Source organism: Malaclemys terrapin, chromosome 4 (genome assembly GCF_027887155.1).
Source record: "Malaclemys terrapin pileata isolate rMalTer1 chromosome 4, rMalTer1.hap1, whole genome shotgun sequence".
Classification (NCBI taxonomy): domain Eukaryota; kingdom Metazoa; phylum Chordata; order Testudines; family Emydidae; genus Malaclemys; species Malaclemys terrapin.
Window position 1 is genome coordinate 8425234 of NC_071508.1, and position 27876 is coordinate 8453109.

The following is a 27876-nucleotide window of genomic DNA, read 5'->3' on the forward strand; positions in this document are numbered from 1 at the left end:
AAAGGATCTTATGATGAAAACACCTGGTGCAAGCTCTGTGACCAGTCCATATCTGGCACAGAGAAACATGGCATGGTGTCAGGAGTAAACCAAGAACAGGAACAGCAGGAACAGCAACAAAGGTTGCAGGATCTCATCAACATGCCACTCATCATTGCCCCAGAGAACTTCAGCTTTGACAAACCTTCACAACGGACAGACTGGAAGCAGTATTTTGCAAGATTTTTGAATTACAAACAAACTCCACAAAGAAGCTGGAGATAGACAGGTATCTAATTTATGCTAGAGGGAAGCAAGCAGAACATATATTTCAATCCTTTGACTTCACTGAAAACAGTCACAAAGGTGACCATTTTTCAGAGTAGCAGCCGTGTTAGTCTGTATCCGCAAAAAGAAGAACAGGAGTACTTGTGGCACCTTAGAGACTAACAAATTAGCTTATGCTCTAATAAATTTGTTAGTCTCTAAGGTGCCACAAGTACTCCTGTTCTTTTTTTTAAAGGTGACCATGAAAGGTTTCTGGCTATGTTTGATGCATATTTTATACCCCAGAGAAATGTTGTTTATGAAAGAGCATGTTTTCCCCAATAAATTCAAGAATGAGGGGGAAATGTTGAATGTTTTATAAGAGCCGTGCATACATTGGCTGAAAACTGTGATTTGGGGAATGCAAAACATGAAAATATCAGAGACAGGTTGATTATTGGGTTACCAGATAAAAAACGTTCACAGCAGTTACGGTTCAAGAGGGATTTAACTCTTTCCACAGCTATATTGAGAGCAATGTATTCTGAGCTGGAAACAGCAAAACCTAGAGCAACCTGACAAATTTGAAAAACCTGAAACTATCTTAGACTGTATACAGACATTTGAGTGTTAAAAGTCATGATCATAAACAGCCTGAGGCAAAGAGAGAGCACTCCCAGGCTAAGAGGGACAAATTCCAGCCTACATGCAAGAGATGATGTATGTCTAGCCAGAGGCACACAGTATGACATATGCATAAAATAGGAACATTTTGCATCAGTTTGCCACACCAAAGCAGTTAGGAGGTTCACTCATATTACAGACAATCAATAGCCATTGTTTCTGGGATCTATGATGTGTGATGGCATACAGCCTGCCTGGAGAAGGAAACTGAATATTCAGGGCAAGACTATTGATTTTAAAATTGACTCGGGAGCTGACTTCTCAGTCATCTGTGGTTCAAACAGGGTTAAAAAAAAGAACTAGATAAATTCATGGAGGATAGGTCCATCAATGGCTATTATCCAGGATGGGCAGGAATGGTGTCCCTAGCCTGTTTCATAGAATCATAGAATATCAGGGTTGGAAGGGACCTCAGGAGGTCATCTAGTCCAACCCCCTGCTCAAAGCAGGGCCAATCCCCAGACAGATTTTTGCCCCAAATCCCTAAATGGCCCCCTCAAGGATTGAACTCACAACCCTGAGTTTTGGAGGCCAATGCTCAAACCACTGAGCTATCCCTCCCCCCTTTGCCAGAAGCTGGGAATGGGTGACAGGGAATGGATCACTTGATGATTACCTGTTCTGTTCATTCCCTTTGGGGCACCTGGCACTGGCCACTGTCAGAAGACAGGATACTGGGCTAGATGGACTTTGGTCTGACCCAGTATGGCCATTCTTATGTTCTTATCTCAGAAGGGATTTACAATCACTTTCAACCCTCCCATAGTTTAAGACACCTGAAAGAACTCTGACTAATCCTGGAAGTATTCTGAACTGCAGAGTTCAGTTCACCACAGAAATAACATACAAACACAAAAGCTTTGCATTCAGAGTGCATGTGATCAAAGGATCAAAGACCACCAGCCTTCTCAGATGCAGTGTGGCCACCCTGATGGGCCTATTGAGACAGGTGGAAGAACTTGGAGGATTTGATGATATTGGACTTTTGAAAGGAGATCCAGTATAAATCAACTTAAGAGACAACGTTGAACCATACAGTTTACAAACACCTCTACCAAAGAGATCTTGGGAGAGGCTAGCTGCAGCTTTATGCAAAATCAGAGGACATCATTATCTGGTCGTATTGGACTATTTTCCCAGGTATATAGAAATAATGTAATTAAAGACATAAGATGTTGCAGTGTTACCGAGAAACTGAAGTGCACTTTTTCTCACTTTGGTCTTCCAGAACAACATGTGATGGACAATGGACCATAATTCACTGCAGCAGAATTTAAGTCATTCCCAACTAAATATGATTTTGATCATATTATCAGCGGAGCACTTTAACACCAAGTGAATGGAAAGGCTGAGAGAGTTGTATAGATAGCTAATAAAACCCTACATCAGGAATATCCATTCTGTGCTCTTCTGAGTTACAGATCAACCCCAATAGCAACTACTGGATATAATCCAGCACAGTTCCTGATGGGAAGACAAATCAGAACTGCTGTTCCAACTTTGGAAAAGAATCTATCTCCAACGTTGCCAGACATGAAGAGAGTGGCCAAATCAGATAAAAAGGCTAAAAGAGTTTATGAACACTTTTATAACTGATGTTACTCAGAGAACTGCGAGGTCTAGAATATGGTGACCATGTTCATGTCAAATTGGATGGAGAAAAAGGATGGATAACTCTAGCTGTCATGATGAAAAAGAATTCAGCGCCCAGATCATATGTAATCGAGACTAACAACGGAGTTCAACAGAAACCATCAACATCTACAGTTTGTTCCTCAAAAAGAACAATCAGCAGAGTAAACTCTGTAGATGGCAGAGGGAGAACAAGAAGACTCGAGGATTCCAATAGGGTGACCAGATGTCCCAATTTTATAGGGACAGTCCCGATTTTTGGGTCTTTTTCTTATATAGGCTCCTATTACCCCCCACCCTCTGTCCCGATTTTTCACATTTGCTGTCTGGTGACCCTAGATTCCAGACTGACCACAGCCCATCATTACAACTAATTGACAGCCAGATGACCAAGATGCTACACGTTCAGGTCATGTAATTAGAAAACCAGTATGATTCAGAGACACTTAACAGACTGATATGTATTGAACTTCAAAAACCATGTGATAGTGTAAATATTATAAATGGTAGGAATGTGGAACTTAAAGGGGAGATGTATTATATTGTTCAGCCACTAGGTGGCATTGTATGAAATACCTTATTTAACTTCAGCCATGCCTGGAAGAGCATTCAAGGATCTAATGATTAATGGAATGCATCTGGTGTGTATAAGAAATCTCCTGTGACCAGCCCTTATCTGGTACAGAAGTACATGGCAGGCCTGATCATCCAAGCCGTCTGCATGTGCAATTCCCACTGAAATCATGAAAGACTTTAAAAATTGGGCCTCAAAATGGTAAACTCTTGGGGAAAGAGACTGTGTCCCTGTTTTGAACAGCACTGAGTAGGATGTCGGTGCTGTACAAATTATAATGGTGTGTAACTTCATAGCATGCACAATATCCTAGGTTTCAAACTTGCTCATATACAAGCACCTAGAGGCCACAATCAGGAATCAGAGCCGCAGTGTGATAGACACTGTTTACATATATAATTATATACAGATACAATAAAAATATATGCATCTTACATAAAGTTTATCCGCACTGGTTTGGGATGTGCTGCATAACTAAATGTGTGACTGGGTCACTTGTGGAGTAACAAACTTCCCAAACTCATTATGATGAAATTTCCAGAAAGTCTGTCCCATCATGGACATTATGTGCGCACAGCTGCCTCACATTGAGATGTATGTCTCAGAAGATGCACACCAGATCCACCCAGGCACTACCATTTGAGCTGTCCACTCTTCATGTTATGACTTTTACTGCACATCCTTGTGATACAGCATTGTCACTCTGTGTGTGTGTGCACGTGCATGTTTTACAATTGTATTTACAATAGACCCTCAGAGTTACAAACACCAGAGTTACAAACTGACAGGTCAACCACACACCTCATTTGAATCAGAAGTACACAATCAGGCAGCAGCAGGGACAAAAAAAAAAAAAGGAGCAAATATAGTACAGTACTGTGTTAAACGTAAACTACTAAAAAAGTAAAGGGAAAGTTAAAAAAAAAATTGACAAGGTAAGGAAACTGTTTCTGTGCTTGTTTCATTTAAATTAAAATGGTTAAAAGCAGCATTTTATTTCTGCATAGTTGTTTCAAAGCTGTATTAAGTCAATGTTCAGTTGTAAACTTTTGAAAGAGCAACCGTAACATTTTGTTCAGTTACAAACATTTCGGAGTTATGAACAACCTCCATTCCCGAAGTATTCGTAACTCTGAGGTTCTACTATACATAGATGGTGGTCAAGTCAAGGTGTCAGTCTCAGTGTCTGAACAAGTCAACAGCTGAGGGTAGGGCACTGTGCCAGTCCACAAGTGAACCAGGCAGCCCTTGCTGATGGGCCCAGTCTGCAAGTATGTGGCCTACCTCCTCTGACTGGCCGCAGTGCCAAAGGGGGTGTCAAGAGGGCCCCACGTATAGTCATTAGCAACACATCTAATCAGGGCACATCTGGAGTGATTGAGTACCACCCAGAGGTGGGATGACATCACACAAAGGCATGATGACATTGTGATGCCGGCAGGCCAGATGCCAGCTCTTGCCCAGGCTACAGGCATTCGTTAAGAACTGACAAACTCATAGCTGGAGTTCAGACCAGTTCATCTGTATGTTAGTTTTCCTCAAAATAGCTGTTAGTCTGATAAGAATGTATTTAGTGTTTAGACTCTGTGAAACGCTTGTAAGCTTCTGCATGCATTAATCTCACTTGTAATGTCGGTATTCCATGCAATAAGAAAATATGTACGTTTTGCTTTATAACTTTGAAAATGTTTGTTCTGAACTTGCAAACCCAGGCACAGGAATGGTCCCCGGCCCATCCAGAAGAACTATCCAAATCTCATGGGCCATCAAGGCACAGCATCTGGTTAACAGCCTTGTCATACCTGGAAAATGCTATGTGCAAGGAAGCTGAATGAAGGAAATAAAACAAAACCACAGGAAAATGTTTCGTCTGTCTGCACACTGACCCAGCTAGCGACCCCCGCAAAGCCGGAGATTGCAGGACTGCCTCCTGGGCGTGCCCTGCCAGACACCTGGCCTTAGCGATCGCTGGCACGCTCAGCAGTTTGACGACAACTCGTTTGTGTTGCTCGCTTTGGCCTGTAACAACGAGCCACCTATGATGTGATGCTGCAGCAGCAGCTGCCGGCTCCTAGCGGCCCGGGCTCAGCGCCTGGTCAGAAGGTGAAGAATGAAGTAGAACCCATCTATCTAGGTGTGACCTTAGACCACACATTGAGTTACCATGCCCACCTGAAGAAGACAGCAGTTAAAGTTAAGATGTGCAACAATCTTCTTAGCAAACTGGCAGGTTCGTCATGGGGTGCTCGTGCTCCAACTTTGCGGACATCAGCTCTTGCCACCTTGTATTTGGTGGTGGAGTACTGCGCACCAGTTTGGAGTTGATTGTCACACACCAAACTGGTGGATACGCAGTTACGTGCCGCCATGTGTACCATCTCCAGCACCCTGCGTCCGACTCCATCCCCATGGCTCCCAGTTCTGAGCAATATTGCTCCTCCTCCTATCAGATGAGAGGTTGCCACTGGCTAGTTACTGGAGAAAGTACATGCCAACTCAAGCCTGCCACTGCACAATGACCTTTTTAAACCACCAGATGCACGTTTGGCGTCGCATCGCCCATTATGGTCTCATCCGCCATGCCAGGATGTTAGGGCGGACACACTCTGGCGAGAGGAATGGATCGGTTATAATCCCCAACCAGTCCCTCATCGCCGACCCCACAATCTGCCCGCCTGGGTTTGAACTGCCCCGTCGCCAATGGTCCCTGGTGAACGGGTTCCGGACCGGGCAAGATCTCTGTGCAGCCAACCAGTATCGCTGGGCAGTGGTGACAGCCCTTGTGCAGCTGCGGTGCAACACAGACACCACCGCACATTGTCGATGAATGCCCGCTGGCTAGGTCTGTGTCACGCCACTGAAGATGCCCTGGCTTGGCTGGACGACTCTGCACACGCTAAAAGCGCCCGGCCCTGGGACTGACAGCGCTGGGAGGCAGCGCCAGGCTGGGGGTAGGGCCGGGGTCACAGGGCGGGGTCGGAGGCAGAGGTCGGGGGCCGCTGCACCAGTGACTCCGGCGGGACCCTGAGCGAGGACTGGGGAGAGATCTGCCCAGGCACTATTGCGCTCAAGCCAGGGCGGGTACTGCGCATGCGTAGATGCCCGTAGCCCGCGAGGGTGCCAAGACCCGTCCTAGGGAGATACCACGCATGCGCCGACTCCCGGGACCGGGTGGGGGCGCGGAAGCGGCGGCTGAGGAGGTGAGTGTCCGCGCGCCGGGCTTCCTTTGCCCCCGCCCCGCCCCACGTCTGTGGGAGGGGCCTAAGCAGCGTCCATCGCCGCGGCCTCGGGCACCTGCCCGAACCCCTCCCTGTCCCCTCAGCGCCCTCCGGCGGGGACCGGATCTCGCCCCGCTCGGCCTGGGGTAAGCGCGCTGCGTTGCGGGTGCGTGTGGCCGGGCTGGGGCTGGGGGGTGGCAGCGCTGGGGCTGGGGGAGGCTGGGCTGGGGGGTGGCAGAGCTGGGGCTGGGGGAGGCTGGGCTGGGGGGTGGCAGCGCTGGGGCTGGGGGTGGCTGTGCTGGGGGGTGGCAGCGCTGGGGCTGGGGGAGGCTGGGCTGGGGGGTGGCAGCGCTGGGGCTGGGGGTGGCTGTGCTGGGGGGTGGCAGAGCTGGGGCTGGGGGGTGGCAGAGCTGGGGCTGGGGGAGGCAGCGCTGGGGGGTGGCAGAGCTGGGGCTGGGGGTGGCTGGGCTGGGGGGTGGCAGCGCTGGGGCTGGGGGGTGGCAGCGCTGGGGGGTGGCAGAGCTGGGGCTGGGGGGTGGCAGCGCTGGGGCTGGGGGAGGCTGTGCTGGGGGGTGGCAGCGCTGGGGCTGGGGGGTGGCAGCGCTGGGGCTGGGGGAGGCAGCGCTGGGGGGTGGCAGAGTTGGGGCTGGGGGGTGGCAGAGCTGGGGCTGGGGGGTGGCTGGGCTGGGGGTGTGTGGTTGCGCGGGGGGAGCGGGTGGGTGTGGCTGTGCTGGGGTTGGGGGGTGGCTGCAGTGGGGATAGCTGGAGTGGGGGGGTAGGTTGCCAACCCTCTAGGATTGTCCTGGAGTCTCCAGGAATTAAAAGATTAATCTTTAATTAAAGATAATATCATGCGATGAAAACTCTAGGAATTCATCCAACCAAAGTTGGCAACCCAGGGGCTAGCAGCGCTAGGGCAGTTCCCCAGCTGTACTGCAGGGGCAAGCCCTACACAGCGGGCCGGGGACAGACACCCCCATCATAGTGTCCTCGGCATTCCCCGGCCCCCCCAAACAGGTCCCGCTAGAGGCCAATCTCCTGTTAATTCACCTGGCACAGGAGGGCACGTTTCCCACATGGGAAGCAGGTGCCTACTACCGCTGTTTGTTCTCAGTGCTCACTATGACCTGCACAATAGAGAAGATCTTAACAGATGCCAAGACCTTGCTTGAAAGGCTGAAAGACCATGATAATGCAGCAGAGTCTCTCATTGATCAGTCTACTGTCCTCCATAATCGGGTGGCAGCCATGAAGGAGATTGGAACGTCACTATCAGAAAAGGTTAGTGCGGGAGACACCATTCTTCTATCCAAAAGAGTTATACAAATGTATATTATCCTTGGTAAAAGCGTCCCTTTGTTTTACAAGTACCAAGAAGATGCAACTGATCTGAAGGACATATCTAAATACAAACCTCACATCTTGCTATCACAAGAAAACACACAGATCAGAGACTTGCAACAGGAAAACAGAGGTTAGTAGTCTAGAGCTACATGAGTGCTCTTCACACTTGAATGCCTAGAACCTTTAGAATAGTAAATTATATACCTATAAGCAGCATAACATGAAAGGGAATGCAGATGCACTAAAATACCTAGCATCTTGTGCTTAACTGTATGTGCAAAGGTAAGGCATCACCAACAAATATGACTTTACATTTTACCCAATAGCTTCTTGTAATTCTTAAGTGGTATAACCCTGTCACTACGGTCTCAGAAGAAAGAATCCCTTCAGTGGAGTTTCTTGATGGGGTTCTATTGTTAAGAAAGTGTGCTAAAGGTGGGAGCTTAGAAACATGCATTTTGGAAACACCTGTAATGACTTGAGGAACAATGAAAATAAAGGCATCCATCTTCTATGAAAAGGCTATTTCTTCTCTGGAGCCTATTATATTGAATAAAATGTTTGCTGCATAAATAAAACGTCAGGGTCCTGAGGCCAGTAACTTTTCCATCATAGTGTAATGTATTGGTTTATTTCTCTCTAGTTTGTAATCAAATGTGCAATTCTAGGTGGAGGGAAATTGGGTTGCTTGAAAACTTTACAGTATGTTCTTTTTGAAGTAACTTAATTGAACAGGAAGTGTGGGAGATTTTACACACCTGCTAGGAACTTGCCTTTATTAAGTCTGTGTGTATAATGGAAGGTAACCTCATATAACTGTAGTGAGGAAGGTGCCCTTCAAGATTGTTGTTTCATGATGCTTGTATTGTATGTTGTAGAGTTGTGGATCTCCTTGGAGGAACATCAAGATGCTTTGGAACTTATCATGAGCAAGTACAGGAAGCAGATGTTACATTTAATAATGGGAAGAAAAGATGTGGATGCTGAGCCAGTCCTAAAAGTGCATGAGGCTCACTCTTCGGTAAATTGGGGAGGGCGGTAATCATTATTTTACCTGTTTCTGGCAAGTGTTGGGAATAAAGTTTGTACTTTAAAAACCCTGTGCTCTGCCACTATTGTTTACCTTTATGTTTGCTTTGTATCCTTTCCCACAAACAACTCTGCTCTGAAATATCCTTCCTGATTCCATAAGCCATGGAACCTCCTGCACCTTCCATTCCTTCCTATAAACACTGCAACAATAACCCAGAGTTCCATGCCAACTTCAACTTAATAAAATCTACATTTTTAAAAAGGAACTAATAAAATACATCCTAAACTTCATTCAAGAAGGGACAAGTAGGACTATTTGTCCTACTTGTAGCTATTGGAAAAGTATTTGGAAGATGTAAAACAGTGTCACTGTGAACTGAGCATAGTATTGTCCTGCTTCAATGTATTTGCAGGAAATTGAGAATCACGTAGACAGAATCTGTGAGATGGGGGAAGCGATGAGAAAAGCTGTTCAGATGGATGATGATCAATTCTGTAAAATTCAGGAAAAACTAGCCCAGTTGGAGGTAAGACCTTGGTGTGGCTTTGAAGTTGGTTGTGGGATGGACCTGTTGCCTACTTGTACTCACTAAGGGTAAATCTAGGTTTTGGGATATTGACTGATTCGGAGAAATCCTTTCTGCTTCATACAGGGATATGACCCAGGCTGGCTTTTTAAAGGGAAATCCTAACAATCTCTTTAAATTTTGCATACAGTAAGTAAATGTTAGGAAAAACTGACCAAATAGCAAACAACTTTAGAAGGACATGTCTTTCTATATTTAATATTTCTGTAGCAGTCAGCAGCTAGGATTTTACATCATAGAGGCTGCTGTTTTGTATATTATGCACTAATCCTGTTATGAAATGCTGCTTCTATTCATGAAGAGCAGAAAGTAAGAGACATCTGTGCTCACTATTTTTGTGTATTGGGCACCAAAATAAAACATTTAAAAGTGGAATAAAGAGCACAGCCCCTATGCCTCTCCATTCACCCCAGGTTCTTCTGTGGTGTGTGGGGGTGTGTCTGTATGTGTAGAATTAAGAGAATGTAGTTCCCCACTCTGCCAGTGCAGAGATGTTCCCCACTGCACAATTTCAGTATTTTAGAGCTATTTAGTACTGTCGTTTAATTATGAATTAGTTCATTTCTGTTTTAGCCAAAATGTCGATTTTGCAGCTTGAAAATAAAGAGCTGCGGGAGCTGTTATCCATCAGCAAAGAAACTATCGAGATGAGGCGAGAGGAGCTGCCTGACATTGCATCTCAAGCCACAAAATAACTCTCTCTCCAAACTCTTGACTTTTCAGACTCTATGGAAACCAACCACTGTACAGGAAAATGTTTTATCTTAGTTATGTTTTATTACTTCATGTGTTTCCTGGTATCCCTGTCTGATGTCACCCTCTGATGGCAATGGTTTGCATTGCTGCTCAGTCTTAACAGTATTCAACAGCTTAACAATGAGGCATTTATGCAGCTATACTCCTTGCAATTGTTTGTTTCCTCTCATGAAGAATGTTTCTGGATCAGCCCCAATGGGAGACATCTAACTCTGTAGGCAGCAATTCAAATCCACTTTAGCATTCTCACTTCATCGGTGGTTACAGAGCATTTTACAAGTTATGATTGTTTTTATCTAATAGATTATGAGTGAAAGCATTTATTGGAGAAGTTGTCTTGTAAATATTAAACATCACACATTTAATTTTGCTTTAAATAACTCTCCAAACAGTATTTGGCTGGGTTAACAATGTCACTTAGGCCTGGTCCCCACTAAGTCCCCAAATCGGACTAAGGTACGCAAATTCAGCTATGTTAATAACGTAGCTGAATTCGAAGTACCTTAGTCCGAACTTACCGCGGTCCAGACGCGGCAGGAAGTCTCCCCCCGTCGATGCCGTGTACTCCTCTCGGCGAGCTGGAGTACCGGCGCCGACTGTGAGCACTTCCGGGATCGATTTATCGCGTCTTAACCAGACGCGATAAATCGATCCCAGAACATCGATGGCGTGCCGCCGGACCAGCCGGTAAGTGAAGACTAGGCCTTAGATACAGACTCTCTGCTTTTTATTGTAAACAGACCGAGAGAATGGCAGAGCTGTAGTTGAGCATGTTTTCTAGCTCTTGTGTTGGAAGGAGTGAACAACCCAAAGCCCAGAAAACTAGGTAATGTTTAAAAACATCACTCTTAATCCAGAAACAATCAATTTTTAAATGCAGGCTTTCCATCCCTGTTAGCAAGAATTCAAAAGATTTCTTTTCATGAATTAATACTAAACGTCTCAGTTCCAACACGAGTGTACTTATTACTTCATCCTCTTCTGTGAGTGAGGGTTCTGTTGGACATGGATATAGGCCTTATGTTTTTGAGTGGAAGAGACTTCCTTCCCTCACCCCAGGACATCTTTGGCAAGTGTGAGTTGGGTAGAGACAAGGGCTTTCTGGAAAGGAAAATAATGGGAGAAAAATTCTCTTCTCCTTTCTTCCATCTCAGTTGAAGAATAAATGAAATAACCTAGTACGCTATTTTTCTGAAGAACTCAGTGCTTTGAGACCAGACAGCAAACAGAGTAATTATTTATCATGGCTCTTGCTTTTATGGCAACGTGTGCTGTGAGATTGGCGTAAATGCATTCCACCTCATGACACGACACTGGGTCGTACCACAGCTTGATTAAGATGTGGAGTTTAAGGAATTGGAAGCTGAGCAGCAGTCGCCTTCTCAGACAGTCATCGCTGAAATCCTTACTAGGAAGAAGAGTCAAGAGGGTGCTGTTTTAATGAGTACTTCTGCTAGTCCACTTCTCTAAACATAAATGTTCACTGTAGAATCTGAGACCCTAAATGTAGTGAGTGTGACTTATTGCTGTTGGAGGGATTTCCAGAAGAGCATAAGGGGGCTTAACTCCCATTGAAGTCAGTCAGTTAGGTGCCTAACTGTTGAAAATCCAACCTTTCATCACAGCACCTGAACTTCAGTCCAAGAGCAAAATACCTCCTTGTTGCTTCACTTTCCACAATTGATCTTCCCCAATGGAAGTGCTGAGCAATAATTTGGCACCTTTCTACATCCTGTATGACCATACTGCAACCACTAGGAACTGGGATCCTGAGTACAGAACGTGGAATTGACAGGAAAACTGCTGCTACTCTGTGCTATACAAACATAGACTAATTAGTAGAACTGGTTCAAGTTTAGTAGAAACTTCCTTAGCACCAGTTGTAGCTTTATGCCTTTAAATATGCCATCAGTGCCACTTTCCGTGTCAAATGAGTTCCTGTAATGAGCAGATATGTGCCCAGTTTGTTTGATTCTGATTTATACTGTAAATATTCTAAGGGAGGAGATACTATGAATAAATTAGTGTTACTGTGGTGTGCTATGATAATTCTTTCTCATTTGCCTGCTCTAAGCGGTCAGCTGACTTGAACCAGTTTTCTTTACAGCTCAGGTTTATCAAGTATGTATATTGGTTTTTTATTTTTCTTGAAATAAATCTCTTGAAGTATTACCATGTGACTGTGCTTTATATAGATGGCTATCTACCAACACTTGTAGCCCCATGCAATGCAATTACTTTGACTAATTATTTAGAAGTTATAACAGAGGCAAAACAAAAATGAGTGCTCTGTGCACAAACATCCAGTTTGCATAAGAAAAGGGGAAAAAAGGAGTTAGTTCCACTAATACAAGGAGTCTGGTGGCACCTTAAAGTCTAACAGATTTATTTGGGCATAAGCTTTCGCGGGTAAAAAACCCACTTCTTCAGATGCCACTGGCCTCCTTGTTGTTTTTGTAGATACATACTAACACGGCTACCCCCTGATACAGTTCCATTAATGTGGCCTTTGATTTCTATGAGAGGGTGACATATTGTATCTGCAGCAATGTCTCCTGAGAAATTCCAGCTGTCTGTCAGATTTGACTGAGGAACATTCTCTGAATGCTTTTACGTTGCAAGCTCTCTGGGGTACAGGACTGTATTCCTATATGTCCACATAACCTCTAGCACATGATGAGTTTTACTGTAATACCAGGGCTGTGAATTGGTAAAATTACATATGTGTATATTGTAGGAGACCATATACTCCCCTACTGTAGCTTTACTGTAAGAGTGAAGTGCTCTTATGGATATTGATGGTGGAAGTTGTGTAACGGGGGCCAACAATGGAAAAGCCCTGCTCCCCCTCCCTATCAACACAAGATTAAACGGGCTATCCACATCTGAAAGACCACTTTGTTCTTCCTGTTGCTTTCTGCTTAGCACTTTAATCCACGGAGAGAAAGGATACAATCCCTTCTCCCAAAACTTTGAAATGTCTCTTTAGACAAAGTAGGGCCCAATTGAAAAAACCTGTAGGGAACAGCTATCAAATCTTTATTTCTATTCCTAATAACTTTGTTGAGTGTTTTTGTTTTCGCTTTCAGGTCTGAACATTTCTGACCCTTAACAGAGTAACAGGACAAATCCATCCAGCATCAGTATCTTTGGTTTTTTTCTGATGCTTCATTTCTTGGAGTTATTTCAGGCTTTTATGTGAGCAAAGGAATCCTGCAGTTTACTGGTTGTGCTGCTTCTCGTGTCCCTGTTAACAATCCAAAAAAGTAGAACAGCTGTCTGTAACACAGTATGGACATTGCCAGGAATAGATCTATTGCATAGGGCAAGATCAGCAATTTAAGGTCTCATGACTGACACTGAAAGGCTATTTTGAAATAGTACTTTCATCCTGGATCGTAGAGCACTCTGTGGCTTTGTAAGTTATTGTAAATAATTTTCAAATGCTTCGAACTGAATGCTGTCAACTCTAGATGTTACACAATTGGAGCTGCCTCTTTTCTAGAAAAGCAAAACTTCACAAAGATTGCCTACAGTTAGCTAGACCGATTAACTTCATTGCTGTGAGCACCGTTGGAAGCCATAGTCTAGAGCGAATGCTGTTCTAAGCACTGTCTCGTTTAAGCCTGTTGGCGCGAGTCTTGAGCTGGTGTAAAACACACCAGCCCTGCCTGCCCATGCGTGCAGAGAGCCAGGGGGCTGTTGTGAGGCTGGGGGATTGTTGCTGAAGGGGCCGAGCGGAGCAGGCGCTTGGTGCGGACGGGCGGCCTTGCGAGCCCGACGCAGCAGGACCGGCGTGCCCATGCCGGCAGCGTGGCTGGCACTCCGCCGAGACACGCCCTGCACGTGGAAAGCCGGGTTGTTTTGCCGTGCCCGAGTCCCGCGCTGCCACTAGGGGGCGCTGCCGCTTCTCGCCATGCAGGCTGGCCCTGGGGTCCCGCGCCCCCTAGCAGCGGCCTGGGCACAAGGGGCCCGCGGGGCTGCGCACGCGCGACCACCAGTTGCTGTCACGGGCTTAGGGCCCTAACACCTCGCCCGTTGGCTTCGCTTCCCGCACAAGCGCACATCGCCCCCTGCCCCGGGGATGGGGGGGAGAAATGCGCGCATGCGCATTATCCCCAGCGAGGGGGCTTTATGCGCTTGCGCATTCCCCTCATTCCGTGAGTCGGGTTCCCCGCGCGCACGCGCGTCTCTTCCTCCGTTGCCGGCCCCTCCCCACGGGTCTCTCGCGAGAGGCCGGGATTTATTCCTACGTGCTGTGCCGTGCTGCTCATGGCGGCGCTGGAGCGGGGGCGCTGAGCTGTTGGGGTAAGTGCGGCCTGAGGCGCGGCCCTGGAGCGCCCGCACCCGCCTAGTCGGGCCCCGTGAGCTCTGAGGGGTGGCGGGAGGGGCTGGGGCGGCCTGAGAGCCCGCGTCTCCATCGCCCTCTCCGCCCAACGGTCCCGAGCGGGCAGAGCCCCTCCCCCGCCCTTCCTGTGGTGAGGCGCGGATAGGCCGATGGGGCCCGGCGCGGCAGGCCGCGGCCGGCGCGGGAGCTGCTGGGGGCCCGGGGGTGGTGGGCCGATGATGGGGCCTGAGCAGCGAGAACACTACAAGTCCCAGCGTGCAGTGGGCGGCGGCCTGCCGCGGGGACTGCTGGGGGTGTAGTTCGAGCTGCGTGGGGCCGGGGGCCTGGGCAGGTTCAGGACTACACTCCCCGAGTGCCGCTGAGCAGGGCCGCCTGCCGGGGCTGCTGGGGGATGGAGCCCGGGGCGGTGCTGGATTAGTGGGGCCTGGGCGCGGGGAGGGCGATAGGTTCCAAGGTGCTGTATGAGGGGCCCGCCGAGGGCTCTGGGGGATGGAGTGTGGGCCGCTGCGTGTCTGGAGCCGGGGAGAACTACAGGTCCCGGCATGCAGCGCGCAGGCAGCCCCGCCCGGGAGGGAACGCAGGCCTCTCTTCCTTTGTGTGTGGGGGAGCAGCCGCCATTTTCCTTCCCCCCCCCCCCCCCCTTTTGTATGCGGCGAGGGTCGCAGGCCCGGCCCCTGCTGGCTCGTCGGGGAGCCGTCATGGCCGGCGGACCCATGGGGCTACGGCCTGCCTGAGCGGGTCTGCGGGGAGGGGCGCCCGCCCGGGCCGATGCTTTGTCACGCTCTGGGTCTCCAGTCCCTCACCCGCTTCCGCTAAGCCCCCGGCAGGACTGCGGTACTTCTCTGCTCCTCACGTCCGGGACTGAGGAGTTCGGCACCACCCCAAGCCAGGGCGTCCCTGGGTTGTTTTTTTCTCCTCAGTCTTTCACAGCCGCCACCATCTTGCTGCAAAGTAACATGTGTTGAAGCCAGTTTGGAGGCCTGGATGGGGAGGCTGCTGCTCCCTCCAACCTAACATGCCCCTGGATACCATAGAATCGTAGAATATCAGGGTTGGAAGAGACCTCAGGAGGTCATCTAGTCCCATCCCCTGCTCAAAGCAGGACCAATCCCCAACTAAATCATCCCAGCCAAGGCTTTGTCAAGCCAGGCCTTAAAAACCTCTAAGGAAGGAGATTCCACCACCTTCCTAGGTAACCCATTCCAGTGCTTCACCACCCTCCTAGTGAAATAGTTTCTCCTAATATCCAGTACACTGTAAATGTCTGCATAGGCCACTTGGTTTGCTGCAGGCCCTGGTGTGGGGGCCCTGCTAATGAGAATGATGCATCAGATTCTGTTCTTTGTCTGGTGTAATAACGTCTAAACCAGTTTAAAGGAAAAAACTAACTTTGCTTTAATATTTACCCTTGTTTCAGTTTGAATTGTTTTTAAATATATCTGTTAACTTTCATGGCCCACTAACAAATTTGTCACTTCAACCTCTGTCTTGATTCTCTCTTCCCCCCCCTTCTCTCTCAAATGCTTTTAAACAAGTAATGGCATCTGACAATTGCTACTTCATTGGCCCAGGTTTGTGGATATCATATGGAGCTTTCTGGAGTTCTTACTGTTACCTTTAGCTGATAGGTGCTTAAACAATGAAATATTTGAAAGATCTCCAAAAGAAACCTTACTATAAAATAATTAGTATTATGTCTTCAGAACTGTGGCTTGCTAGCTAAAACTGTAACATCCAATTTCCATTAAACATGGCAGCATTGTTCTCTTAAGATATATTCTAAATAAACACATTTGAGTTAAACAAATGGTGTTTTAACCCCATCTGTTGCTGTGTGTGAAACTACATGAGAATACCCATTGTTTCAAAACTGGGATGTAACAGAAAATGGCTGTGGCTGCAGCCTGGCAATTTTTTTTTATTCTGGTGAACTGAAAACATGCATGTGCAGAGTACTTAATAACCCTCTTATTTAAATTAATTAAAACTTGAAAGTCCTTAAACTGCAAAACATGCATAGCTTTAGCTTTGTCTCTGAGTTAATCCTCTCTGTTGTAAATATACAAATGCAGAGACCAGTGTGACGAGGGCTGGGCAGCTGCTCTGTGTTTATGGCTGGGAGGAGTATTTATAGCAGCTGAGTTGAAAAGTAAAGAATTTGAGGCAGACACAAATTCAGATTTTGGTGAGTCAGACAGAACTTGACTAAACCTTTTTCAATACTGTAAGAATGGTAAACTCATCTCTACATCAAACCAAAATTATGAAATGAAAGTATGTGCTAAAACTTTCTCCATATCTAATTAAATTAGCCCTAGGCAGACACGTAATTAGGATAAGAAATGTTTTGAATTGCTTCATGAAAGAACTAAGTCATGTTCCTGCAGGGCTAAAAAGTGTTTAATGTAGCATTAATTTAACAGTACCAATAGTGTGCTAGGCAATTTGGATTCAAAATATTTTAATAAGGGGATCCTGGCTTGTTTGCAAGGCATCTCCCCCCACCCCCAAATCTCAATAGGTTCTCTCCATTCTTATTATGTCCCTTAAGTTTCCCCGTTGTCTTCTGTAGCAAGTCAGTATAAAATCTTCATACTGAGACATGAAGCCCCATTTGCACTGATGATGTCATATAGTACCAATTGGCCCTCCTTAAGACAACATGGTCTCTGTACATTATGGGCAAGTGGATACTGTCGCTTGATTTTGGTAAAGCTTCTCAATTTACTCTCTTCTGCATCTCTCAAATAGCTTGATTTCTTGCAGGTGTTGTGTGGGTGTAGTGAGGGGAGAAATTTTAAAAACCTAATGCTTGGAAACATTTGTAAATAACTTCAAAATTTGGTGCACATTCTCAGCTTTTTATGACAAGCTGGATGAAATGCAGAGCTGAGAGAGACCCACCCATGTTTCACCAAAATGTTAATTCAAATTCCCTGTTCCTGACGGAGCATTAATGATATGGCCATAAGCTTAAACTTTCAAGAAACATCAAAAATCAAGTCTTTTTTTTTCCAGGCTGGGTCATGCAGAGAGATGCAAACTTGTACTGCTGGTGTGTTTTAATTATGTGGAAAATTACTGAGATAAACTAGGACTGTGTATATCTGAAAAAAACCTTCATTTTGAGTGCTAAGGTGTGTGTGTGCGCGCTTTAGTGCCTTGGGGGGCCTCTAGCCACAAAACAGTGAGTCTATCCTTGTGGATCTGGCTCTGTGGATTTATTTAGATACTAGGAGGTTCTGGAATCCCCATCAGAGGTTTTTAAGAGGTTTTCAGTGGATCCCTGAAATAAAATTTTCAGGGATCCACTGAATCAGAGCTATTTGCATAGAGGCCTTGTGCTTCTGCAGTACCTGAAACCCTCTTGTATCTCCATAGTAGCATAGTTGTGTTAACAGTTATGGGTTGTCTTACAAGTTTCTGATGATCAAAATTTCCCTCTTGGTATGGTATTTTAAGATTCCTCCTCCATAATCTGAAATCAGTGTGGACTCAGTCATTATTATACTTCACAGTGGATGATGGTTTCTCAAGTCCTGCTGGGAGAAAGGGGGAATGATGCTTCAAAGAAGGCACTCAGGCTGAGTTGCTGTCCTCAGCCTCCAGATGATGTGGGGAATATCATAGAAATATAGTGTTTGAAGGCACCTCAAAGTCATCCTGTCTAGCCCCCTGCACTGAGGCATGACCAAGTAAACCTAGACATTTCCTGACAGATGTTTGTCCAACCTGTTCTTAAAAACCTCTGATGGGGATTCCAGAACCTCCTAATATCTAACCTAAATCTCCCTTGCTGCAGATCAGACCCTTTATTTCTTGTCCTGCCTTCAGTGGACATAGAGAACAATTGATGACACTCCTCTTTCTAACAGCCCTTAACATATTTGCACACTTATCAGGTAGCCCCTCAGTTCTCTTTTCTCAAGCCTGATTTTTTTATCTTTCCTCATAGGTCAGGTTTTCTAAATCTTTGATCATTTTTGTTGCTGTCTGCTGGGCTCTTTCTAATTTTTCTACACCTTTCCTAATGTGTGATACCCAGAACTGGACATAGTACTCCACCTGAGGCCTCACCAGTGCTGAGCAGAGTGGGATAATTTTCTTGTCTTACTTACAACTCTTGTGTTAATATACCCCAGAATATTAGCCTTTTTTGCAGCTGCATCAACTGACTCGCATTTAATTTGTGATCCACTTTAACCCCCTCCCAATACTTTCTAGCAGTATTACCACCAACCCAGTTATTCCTCATTTTGTTGTACCATTGGTTTTTGCTTCCTAAGTGCAAATTACTTCACTGCTTTATTGAATTTCATCTTGTTGAATTCTGTCCTATTCTCCAATTTGACAAGGTCCTTTGGAATTCTAATCCTGTCTTCCACAATGCTTGCAACTTCTCCCAGCTTGGTGTTGTCTGGAAATTTTATAAGCATGCTCTCCATTCCCTTATCCAGATTGTTAATGAAAATATTAAATACTAGACCCAGGACTGACCCCTGTGGGATGCCACTACATATGCCCTCCCAGTTTGACAGTGAGCCATTGATAACTACTCAATGAGTAGTGTTTCAACCAGTTGCGTGATATGTAACTTCACTGATTTCCTACCCAGGGAACACACTTCTATCCTGCACACAAGCCAGTACACTTATGCCCTCAATGGTTTCTTTCACCTAGTAGTCCAGGGTATTAGATGTCAGTTTCTGTTTCAAGCCCTCTGCTTGTGGAAATTGAAACAGTATGTGTTCAGAAAGGATTGTAATGCCCAGTCATTACTACAGAGTGGAATAGTCTAATAGAGCCAATGAACGGCATAATTGTACTAGGTGTTGCATAATGAGGTTTTGAAATGTCATAAAATGATAAATGATGGTACAACTTGTCTATGTTGTGTCAGAATATGCAGGCTGTTCACTTACAGCAATGACAGATTCAAGGGACACCCTCCGTTGCAAAGCAATTCAGTTTTATACAAATTCAAAGTAGTTCTAGGTACTAGACCTGCACGTATATCTCCCTGACCATATTGGTTTTTTTTAAAGTTTCTGGTTGTATCAAAGACCCATACCAACAGCAGGGGAGGCTTGTTGATTAAACAGTGTAACTGACTAGACATAAAGTGCTGTCAAATGGATCATATAAACAGTTTAGGAGAAAAGGTTCAAATTTACATAAACTACCCCTTTCATTCACTTGGTATCGATCAAAGCAAGGTTACTGTTGCAGTGTGTTTATATGTAATAAAATTTGGAGCTTTCTTGGAAAGCATTACTGCATCTGCAGAGGCTGTCATGAGTTGGAAATATTTCTGTTCTGTCCCTGTTTGGAGGTGGATCCTCTTGGGAATCTAAGACCAAAAATGGGAAAACTAGAGTGTATCTATAAAAGCAGATAATCTTGTCCAACATGGGACAAACCTGCAGCATTAAGGTAGTGGCAAAGTACTTGGTGGTAGGAATTTATGGTTTATAATATGTTTATTCCAATTATACTTAGTGTGTATTGTTTTGTTTTTTTCTTTTCCAGTATGAAGTGTAACAGAACAGAATTTACCACCTGAAACTGCTGCTTCAAGTTCAGATCAGGAAAGGAAAACGCCACATTGTAACAACAAAACAAGACCAAAGAAGAGTAAACCTATACTGAAGACACAACACTTGATCTGAAACAAGAAGTTTGTGCCTACTCAACAGCTTCAAAAGAGCACGTCCCAACGCTGCTAGTAGTCTTTGTTTTCTCCAGTGCTGCACTGAAACTCCCCAGTGCAGCAGCAGTTATATTCTTTATTAGCTTCATAGATCATTTTCCTCTCGCTGTCTTTTTTTAATAATAGCAGTCTTCGTACTTTGAAACCTGTGCTGAAACAGAAGAATCAGCGAATACTACTGAAAGTGCAATATTTGAATATCACTGCGAGGTTGGTGCATGTACTATCTCTATTAAACAGTTATAAATGGTTCTGAACTAAATCCTTCAATTATTTGGAATATAACACAACTTGTTAACAAATGTTCACTATTGCCTAGACTAGTGTTTATTGGTCTCAAATGTATGAGGATAGAATTAACAGAACCCGATTCCTTCCATTTAAAATTATTTATGGAGTCTCTTTAAGAATTGTCACTTGTAGCTTGTGGTCACTTGGCCAGTAATGGAAAGCAATCTTGTAAATGCATGCAATCATTTCTCAAAGCTTCTACAATTTTCTCCAGGTTTCTCTTGAAATCAGTTTACTCTAATGCTTTAGATGGGTATCTTTTATTAATAAAATTCCTATTTATCCTCAAATACTGATATTGCTGCAGTTGATAGTCCCCACTTCTGTAAACTGGCAGGTTAGACGTACAAGATGACTTCTTTTGGTAGTGGACTCCTGAGTTGGAGAGTACCCATGGGTCCAGTCTAGCAAAAAGCATCTGGCTTCCGCATTGCAAAAAGCGATCCAAGCTTCTGTAGACTAGTACAGCAATTCCAAAGAAGAGGCCAGATCAAAAAAAAAAAAAAAAAAAGTTGGAAGTTGCCTCAAGAGCACCTTTTGTGATGGGACTCTGGATAAGTGGCACATGTAAATCGACAAGGTTCTTATTTGATTTTGTTTTATTCAGCATTATAAAATTAAGTTGAAATAGGCGTAGAAATATGTCAAGCACTTGGAAAGAACTTGTTGAATTTTCCTTGCTGTTTTCTCCCCCTACTGCATACCTTAGTGCCAACCTGGGCAATGCATCTCCTATTGGACTGAATTTATCATCTAATAGCCAATCAGTAATTTTTTTTCACCGTTCTAGAAATAGTCTTAACATTAAACCCAAACTAGCTCAAATGATATAATGCAAAAACTTCCTTTGAGTAAGAGAAGTTACAGCAAAGTGTTTTTACCTTGTTAGTTGAGGTTTTTTTGAATGTAGTTTATAATGTTTTTGCATATTTGTAACACTTGAATACCTCTAGTTCTAATGGCATTTACTGGCAGTTCTTCAGAAGCATGCAGAGGCCGTTTTTCAAATGGATTTCATAAAACTTGGGACCCTTTTATCAATGTGAGGTGTCTGCCACCCTCACTATAGCTCTTTCAAAGTAGGTTAGTTGCTTCACCCATACTGTTGCTGAGCTGTTTTCAGTTTGAAAACCATTTCATTCCCTTCCCCCAACCATTTCCTCACTATTGACCATTTGCAGGACACCAGCTCCTCTTTTTTTAAATAAATTTTAGTGCTGATGGCTGTTAAAGCCAATCAGTAGGGAGTACTTAAAGGTGTTGCCTTCCCTTGATGCTGTCTGCCTCACAAAGGAAGGTGCCCTAGGGATTGCACCAATTTGAACGTGGGTATCCCAAAGCCTGAAATTCTGGTCTGGTTTATGCTTATGGCAGTGGGCTCTGCTACAGTGTAGAACTGTGGAGGGCATTCTGATCATTGTAACATTTAAGGAATAAAGATACTTTGAGCATCTGTCTGAATATACCAAGATTATGGTTTTGAAGCTTCTTGTAGTTTTAGAATTTTGCCTTTGGAGCTAGTGTTGTAGTGGTAAGTGCATTTGATATTCTCTCCATTATATCATATATTAGTACATTTTGGCATAGCTACTAGAAATTCTTTAGGTGTTCTCTAAAGCTTGTACTACTTGCTAATATTTAAACTGAGGATGTAACTGTCTTGTGTTAAGCTTTAGTTGATGTATTTCTTGGTGCTTGATTTGTTTGAAACACTTTATTCAGTCATAGAAGTTATGAACCTTGGTTATTACTGAGTTGAGAAATTGCATCAGTCTGAACAAGACTCAGGTAAAGTGGTCAGGTTTCTTAAAAGCTTTTCACTCTTGGGTGTTACTTAAAAGAATGAATCCATATAGAATTATGACTTATCAGAAAGCTCTAAAAATTCCAGTGTAGCAGAAAAATCTCTCCTATTCTGATGTAACTGCATATGAAATCTTTCCTGTCACTTGGGATGTCCCAAGAAAATAGTAAAAATGGTTTTGAAGCGGCTTGGTGGAGTTACTGTTTTCGCAGAAGAAGGAAAGTGTTCTGCCCCACATATAACTTTACTTATCCAAACTTGTTTTTATTCAGCAACAAGTTTTAATGTGATGGCAACAAAACCTGGGATAGTTAACTTGACTGTACAGCAACTGTTTATAAAACTCAATATTTGCATTTTTTATCTAATATTTACCATAAATGATTAGTTTTCAGTATTTTCACTTGTACCCTAGCTCCATGGAAGAACAGATCTTTCTATGACATGCTTCAAGGCTTTTTAATAAAATGCTAAGTATGGCTGAAGAGAAATCAACTGCCTAAACTAAGGCTTGTAGCAAAGTTGCTGGCCATTGTACTATACCAAACGGAGAACAGTTAAAATCCTGGGCAGTAGAAGGGTTCAGCTTGCTCTTGACATTACATGAAGGGCCAAATCCTGTGGGAAGTGTACCACTTGCAGTTCCCAGTAAGAATAGATGGAAGTTTTCAGGTGCTCAGCACCTCTCAGGATTTCTCTGTCTATGTTCTGCCCTCTCTCTCACAGAGAAGCTCTTGTAATGAAAGACATGGAAAGTTGTTAAAAATGGGAAAGGAGAAATACTTAAGCCTTCCTAAAATTGTAGGTTCTCTCAGACTTAACTAGTCTCTCAGCTTTCAGATATTCCAATTTGAGTTTTGTATTGCTAGACGCAGGATTTCTACAGAATTTAATTTGGGGGAGCTCTTCACTGGCATAGATACAAAGCAAACCCCTGATCATGTACCCATTTAAATCAATGGGAATCTTCCCACAGGTTTCAATGGGAGCCATATCCGGTCCCCTGACAACTGTTGGTAGTGTCAGGTTCAATCTTGCTGAAGTGGTAACTACTGCTTCCCTTAAACTAACCTGTGCAGCTCTCCCTTTAAAATGGAACAATAAAACACTACCTATCCTATTTTCAGTGGGGAGCATACTGTACAATGGAAGAAGTTTGAAGATGGAAGGGGCTTTGAACTGAGTTGACTTTTAGCAACTGCTATTATAATTGCAGTTTAGAGGATTTTAAATTAGTCCATGTATAACTACCTCTGCTGTAGAGGTACTTCTATACACTTCTCCTGCCAGTGTTTATCCCCTTTTGGCCTCTAGCTTTTGTGTAGGCTCTGGCTATGCTCCTGCTAGTTTGAGCAAGCCTGTAAGTGGAAAGAAAATGGAAATGCAGGACTAGAAACGTAGCCACATATGCTTTTCTTGAAAACAATTCAGAAAACCTGTGCAAACAACTGAAATGTGGGTTTAATATTTTTGTGTGAAGTTCTAATTAGTTTAACCTCTTATAGGATATGGACTTGACTAACAGTGACTTGCGTGTGTTTAAAGTTGTGCTAAATATTGACTAGTTATAATATTGTACTATGTTATCACAGCTGTATGAGATGGAGAACCATTATACTGTGTCATCAGATCCTCTCCCCCCTCCTGCAGCTCCCCTTCCTTCTCTTCTTTTACCTTTCTCTTCATCTTCTACCTCATCTGGGTCTAAAAAGCAGAAGAGGACCCCCCTGTATCAGAGATCTGTAAGTCAGGGCAGCAATCTATACATCTGTTGTGTTTTAATAGCATGGGGAGTCTTAGGGGCTAACAACTTTGCACATACGTTCTCTCTTTTCAACTTTTCTAATATCAAACCTTTTAACAGGTTAAAGAATCCAATTCCTTCTGAGCCAATTAGAAATCCTAGCTGTTTTTTGTTTTCCTGTATCTGTTTCAGAAACTTTTTTACCACATGAAGATGTCATTTTTCTCTCCTCCCCCCCGTGCACCCGCCACGCGTCTCCCCCCCCCCCACCACTTTATTTGGTGCTATGTATGTGTGTGTGTGTTTAACTGCCACTTGGTCCAAGTACATCTTGTGGGGATGTATATTATTGACTTTGACTATTTCCTGGTATAAGCTACCCCATCTGCCTTTAATCTTAAACTATAAAATGAGGGGCTGGGATGGATCATAGAACTAAAACAGCACTTGTGGTCTGTTGACACCCTTACATGACACTCCTTCATTTTTAAAAAGCCAGTATGTAACATATATGTTCCAAGTGAAGTCCTGTTGAGAAGCAGCAAGCACAGTACCCTCAGTTAGCAATAACTTCCAGACTGGAAATCATGTCACTCTTCTCTTATGCCACCACCCAAAGCATTGATGTAGTTTCTCTTTGCAAAAGAGTCAGAAGCTGGCCCTTGCAGGCATTTGATTGCCCTAGGCTTACTGTCCATTCTACTTAGCAGGAAATCCATTACTGTTTTGTGGCTTAAGAAATTTACAGCCAGAGTTGCGCTACCTGCCTCGAGATCAATAACTTCACTCTGGCCGGCAAATTCTAACATGCACTGCCTTAACCATAGATTTGAGTACACAGAGTGCCTAATGCTCTGTTCTATAGTAAAAAGTATTGCCATTATACGAGCTATTCTGAAGCCTTTTAACCCTATTAATGTTAACTGGTTTTGAATGTTACTCTGGTGCTGTGACAAATCAGAATATATAGGTATCTGAGAACAAAAAGGAAACCTGCAATCAGTTTCTTAAACAGATACATTGGAAACTGCAACAACTGAAAACATTAAATGTAGTGTCTCAAACTGCATGTTGATGGCACTTTGTCTTGAATGGTCTCTGTGAATTGCACGATGTTCATGGTTTCTTGTAATGTTAGGACCTCCTCTTTATAATAGCTACTAATTTGGTCATCTTTTAAAACATAAATAGCACACTTCTACTTCCAAGTATCAAAGTGTTAAGAAGAAGAGATTCTTATGGAGGGCTCCCACGTTGCATATTTATAAATCTAAAGAAATAGTTCTTTTAATGCATTTCAGAATTGTGTCTCTCTCTCTAAAGAAGAGTCTTATAGAGAAACATTAAAGGATGGTTGAATTAATCTAACTTTTTTCCTTCTAACTCCATTATTATTCAATGAAGTTTTTAAAAGCTCTGCCAGGCTCCAGCCAACATTTAATTACTATGACAATCGGGTTAAACTTTTTCACTGGTTATCTAAAACTTTAACTTTGACAGTCACCAAATGTATGCGCAAACACAAATAAAATTTGGCTATTTAAAAGCCTTATAAATATTTATTGGTTCCATGTGGGAAGAATCTTAATATTGCCTAATTTCCTTAATGACCAACTTCATCAGTGAAACCAGGTTATATTTTACCTGGATGCTAATTCTGGTTTAAGACTGTCAAATGTAAAGCAGTGAATATAAGAATTCTTCTACTGAGGATGCTCTTAATACAGTATTTAATTTAAAAAAAAAAAAAGAAAAAAGTCTAGGTAAATTAGAATGAAATCTGACTTGATGAGCAAACTTTATTTTTATGTAGTCATTACAGCATGTTTTCTGTTAAATCTATTAGTTTCTTAAATTTGAGTATTACAATCTTAAGTTAAACTACTTTAGAGATGTTTTATCACGAAGAATTGTCCAAAATTCTATTTGCCTGTTGGTCAGTTGTTGCTTTTTCATAAAATTCAACAGGCTCTTCACTTCATATTTATTATACTTATCATGCATTGGCATAAGATTTTCAAGGGTGGGGAAGAGAAACTTTGTTTTCGAATAGTTATAGCTTACCTTTCATTTCTTTAAATAGATGAGCTTTGATCCAAACCTTCTCCACAACAATGGACACAACGGGTACCCCAATGGTACTTCGGCAGCACTGCGTGAAACTGGGGTTATTGAAAAACTGCTGACCTCTTATGGATTCATTCAGTGTTCAGAACGGCAAGCTAGACTGTTCTTCCACTGTTCACAGTATAATGGCAACCTGCAGGAGCTTAAAGTAGGAGGTAATAAGTCAACCAGTAAGATTCTCTCCATTCTAAATTGAGAATTGCAGTCTTATACCTTGTAACACAACGTTCTGATACATCTAACCACCCCTACAGACACATAGTTACTTCTGACTGGCTAAACTGACAATTGAATCAGAAATCTCCCAGTAGAAAGGAAAACCAAAGAGAAAATTCTGGGTAATTGAAGGCTTTTGTCTTCTGTCAGTGATACTGTTTTATGGCTACCTTTGAGAAGGAGTCATGCTGGGACAAATTTAATTGGTAGGGATAGGGAAACTATATACAAAAAGCAATACATCTTTTGCCTACTTCCCCCTGTTCGTGAGTCCATAGGCTATGTTATTCCCAGATGTACTCCATTAATTTCAGTGGAGTTGCACTAGGGATGGATGACCTTATTTCAATAGGGAGACATTATTCCCCCACAATTCTGCTTGATCTGGCAGTAAAGATTAAAAACAGAATTTCACAACGCATCTGTCATGGAACCTGGTGTCTGGTATTGTGTCAACTGAAGGTATTAAAATTAGGTTGGAAGTGGCAAGACTTTAAAACATAGACCTTTAGATCACTAGCAAAAGGGGCGAATAAACTGAGTATTATCAGGAGAAACTTCCACAAGCAAAATGACCTCCAACAGTAGTAAGGGAGTTGAGAATTCACTTATGGTGTTCAGACAGCAGAGTGTAGAGCTAATAAATGTCATTACTGTATGCATGTTTCTCCTTTCTCTCCCCTTTTTTTTCGTTTCGTCCTTTTGTTCTCTGCTTATTTTTGACTTTTTTTTTTAATTTTTAATGTAAACATAGAGCTGGAGGGTCCTGTGTCACTATTATGGTTTTGATTCTTGCAGATGATGTTGAATTTGAAGTATCTTCTGACCGCCGAACTGGAAAACCCATTGCTGTTAAATTGGTGAAGATAAAACCAGAAATTTTACCTGAAGAGCGAATAAATGGACAAGTTAGTTGCTGTGATGTCTAATTTCTATATGCAAATTTATATCCGTTTTACTCTAATACAAAAGGACAAATCCCATTTTTGCACGCATAATCTTAGTTGCATAAATTTTTCAATTAAATTGAAAGTGTTTTTTATCTGACTTTGGCAAAAATATGAAGATTCAGTTTGGGCTTTTATTTAACCCCAAACACTTCTTACAGTCAACAGAAGTACTGTGAGTTTAAAACTTTGCAGCATGGCATCCTCTTGTGGATTACATTTAAAGTGCATCCCTGAGTGTGTAGTAGAGGATATTAAAGTTCAGTTTGTATTGCACAGTGCTGCTCCTGAAATGATTAGCAATGGATATTTTTTTTTTTTTTTTGACTGGTAGGTTGTGTGCGCTGTTCCTCACAATTTAGAGAGTAAATCTCCAGCTGCCCCGGGTCAGAGTCCAACAGGGAGTGTATGCTACGAACGTAATGGGGTAAAACTCATGTATTTTACTTAAACTTTTGAGTGACCAACCAGTGTGATCTGTACACAGAAAAAAAATAAAAATAAAAATTGGCACTGTTTTTGAAGTAGACAGTTTAAACTGCAGTTGTCACCCAGTCTTAATTTTTTTCTAAGAACTACAAACACTAATTAATTACCACAAATATAGAAACCTCTG

At 43.4% G+C, this 27876-nt stretch overlaps 2 protein-coding genes across 8 annotated transcripts in view; both read left to right on the top strand.

Moving 5' to 3' along the window:
* The first annotated feature begins 6247 nt into the window (after nucleotides 1-6247).
* On the top strand, nucleotides 6248-12245 carry SIKE1 (suppressor of IKBKE 1). Of its 4 annotated transcripts, none has more exons than XM_054025418.1 (6): nucleotides 6248-6336; nucleotides 7469-7635; nucleotides 7723-7828; nucleotides 8577-8719; nucleotides 9144-9257; nucleotides 9911-12245. In XM_054025418.1, the coding sequence occupies exons 2-6, from the start codon at nucleotides 7477-7479 to the stop codon at nucleotides 10010-10012; spliced, it is 624 nt and encodes a 207-aa protein (XP_053881393.1). In that variant the 5' UTR covers nucleotides 6248-6336; nucleotides 7469-7476; the 3' UTR covers nucleotides 10013-12245. The 4 variants fall into 4 exon arrangements, with proteins under 4 accessions (XP_053881393.1, XP_053881395.1, XP_053881394.1 ...); XM_054025420.1 differs by lacking the exon at nucleotides 6248-6336 and adding an exon at nucleotides 6343-6500; XM_054025419.1 differs by lacking the exon at nucleotides 6248-6336 and adding an exon at nucleotides 6416-6500 and having other exon boundaries at nucleotides 9891-12245.
* A 2028-nt stretch (nucleotides 12246-14273) lies between these two features.
* Nucleotides 14274-27876, top strand: part of CSDE1 (cold shock domain containing E1) — a 43433-nt gene continuing 29830 nt past the window's right edge. The window contains exons 1-6 of one of the 4 annotated variants that reach the window (XM_054028439.1): nucleotides 14274-14381; nucleotides 19951-20341; nucleotides 23819-23968; nucleotides 26054-26252; nucleotides 27112-27221; nucleotides 27595-27687. In XM_054028439.1, the coding sequence (XP_053884414.1) occupies nucleotides 23828-23968; nucleotides 26054-26252; nucleotides 27112-27221; nucleotides 27595-27687 (543 nt within the window). In that variant the 5' untranslated portion in view covers nucleotides 14274-14381; nucleotides 19951-20341; nucleotides 23819-23827. The remainder of the gene's footprint in view (nucleotides 14382-19950; nucleotides 20342-23818; nucleotides 23969-26053; nucleotides 26253-27111; nucleotides 27222-27594; nucleotides 27688-27876) is intronic. The other 3 variants (XM_054028443.1, XM_054028440.1, XM_054028442.1) reach the window with 3 other exon arrangements.

Coding starts and splice junctions, on each gene's coding strand:
- SIKE1 (XM_054025421.1), top strand. CDS start 7,477: ATGACCTGCACAATAGAGAAGATCTTAACAGATGCCAAGACCTTGCTT. Junction 7,829..8,576: donor CTTGCAACAGGAAAACAGAG/GTTAGTAGTCTA, acceptor TGTATGTTGTAG/AGTTGTGGATCTCCTTGGAG. Junction 8,720..9,143: donor TGCATGAGGCTCACTCTTCG/GTAAATTGGGGA, acceptor ATGTATTTGCAG/GAAATTGAGAATCACGTAGA.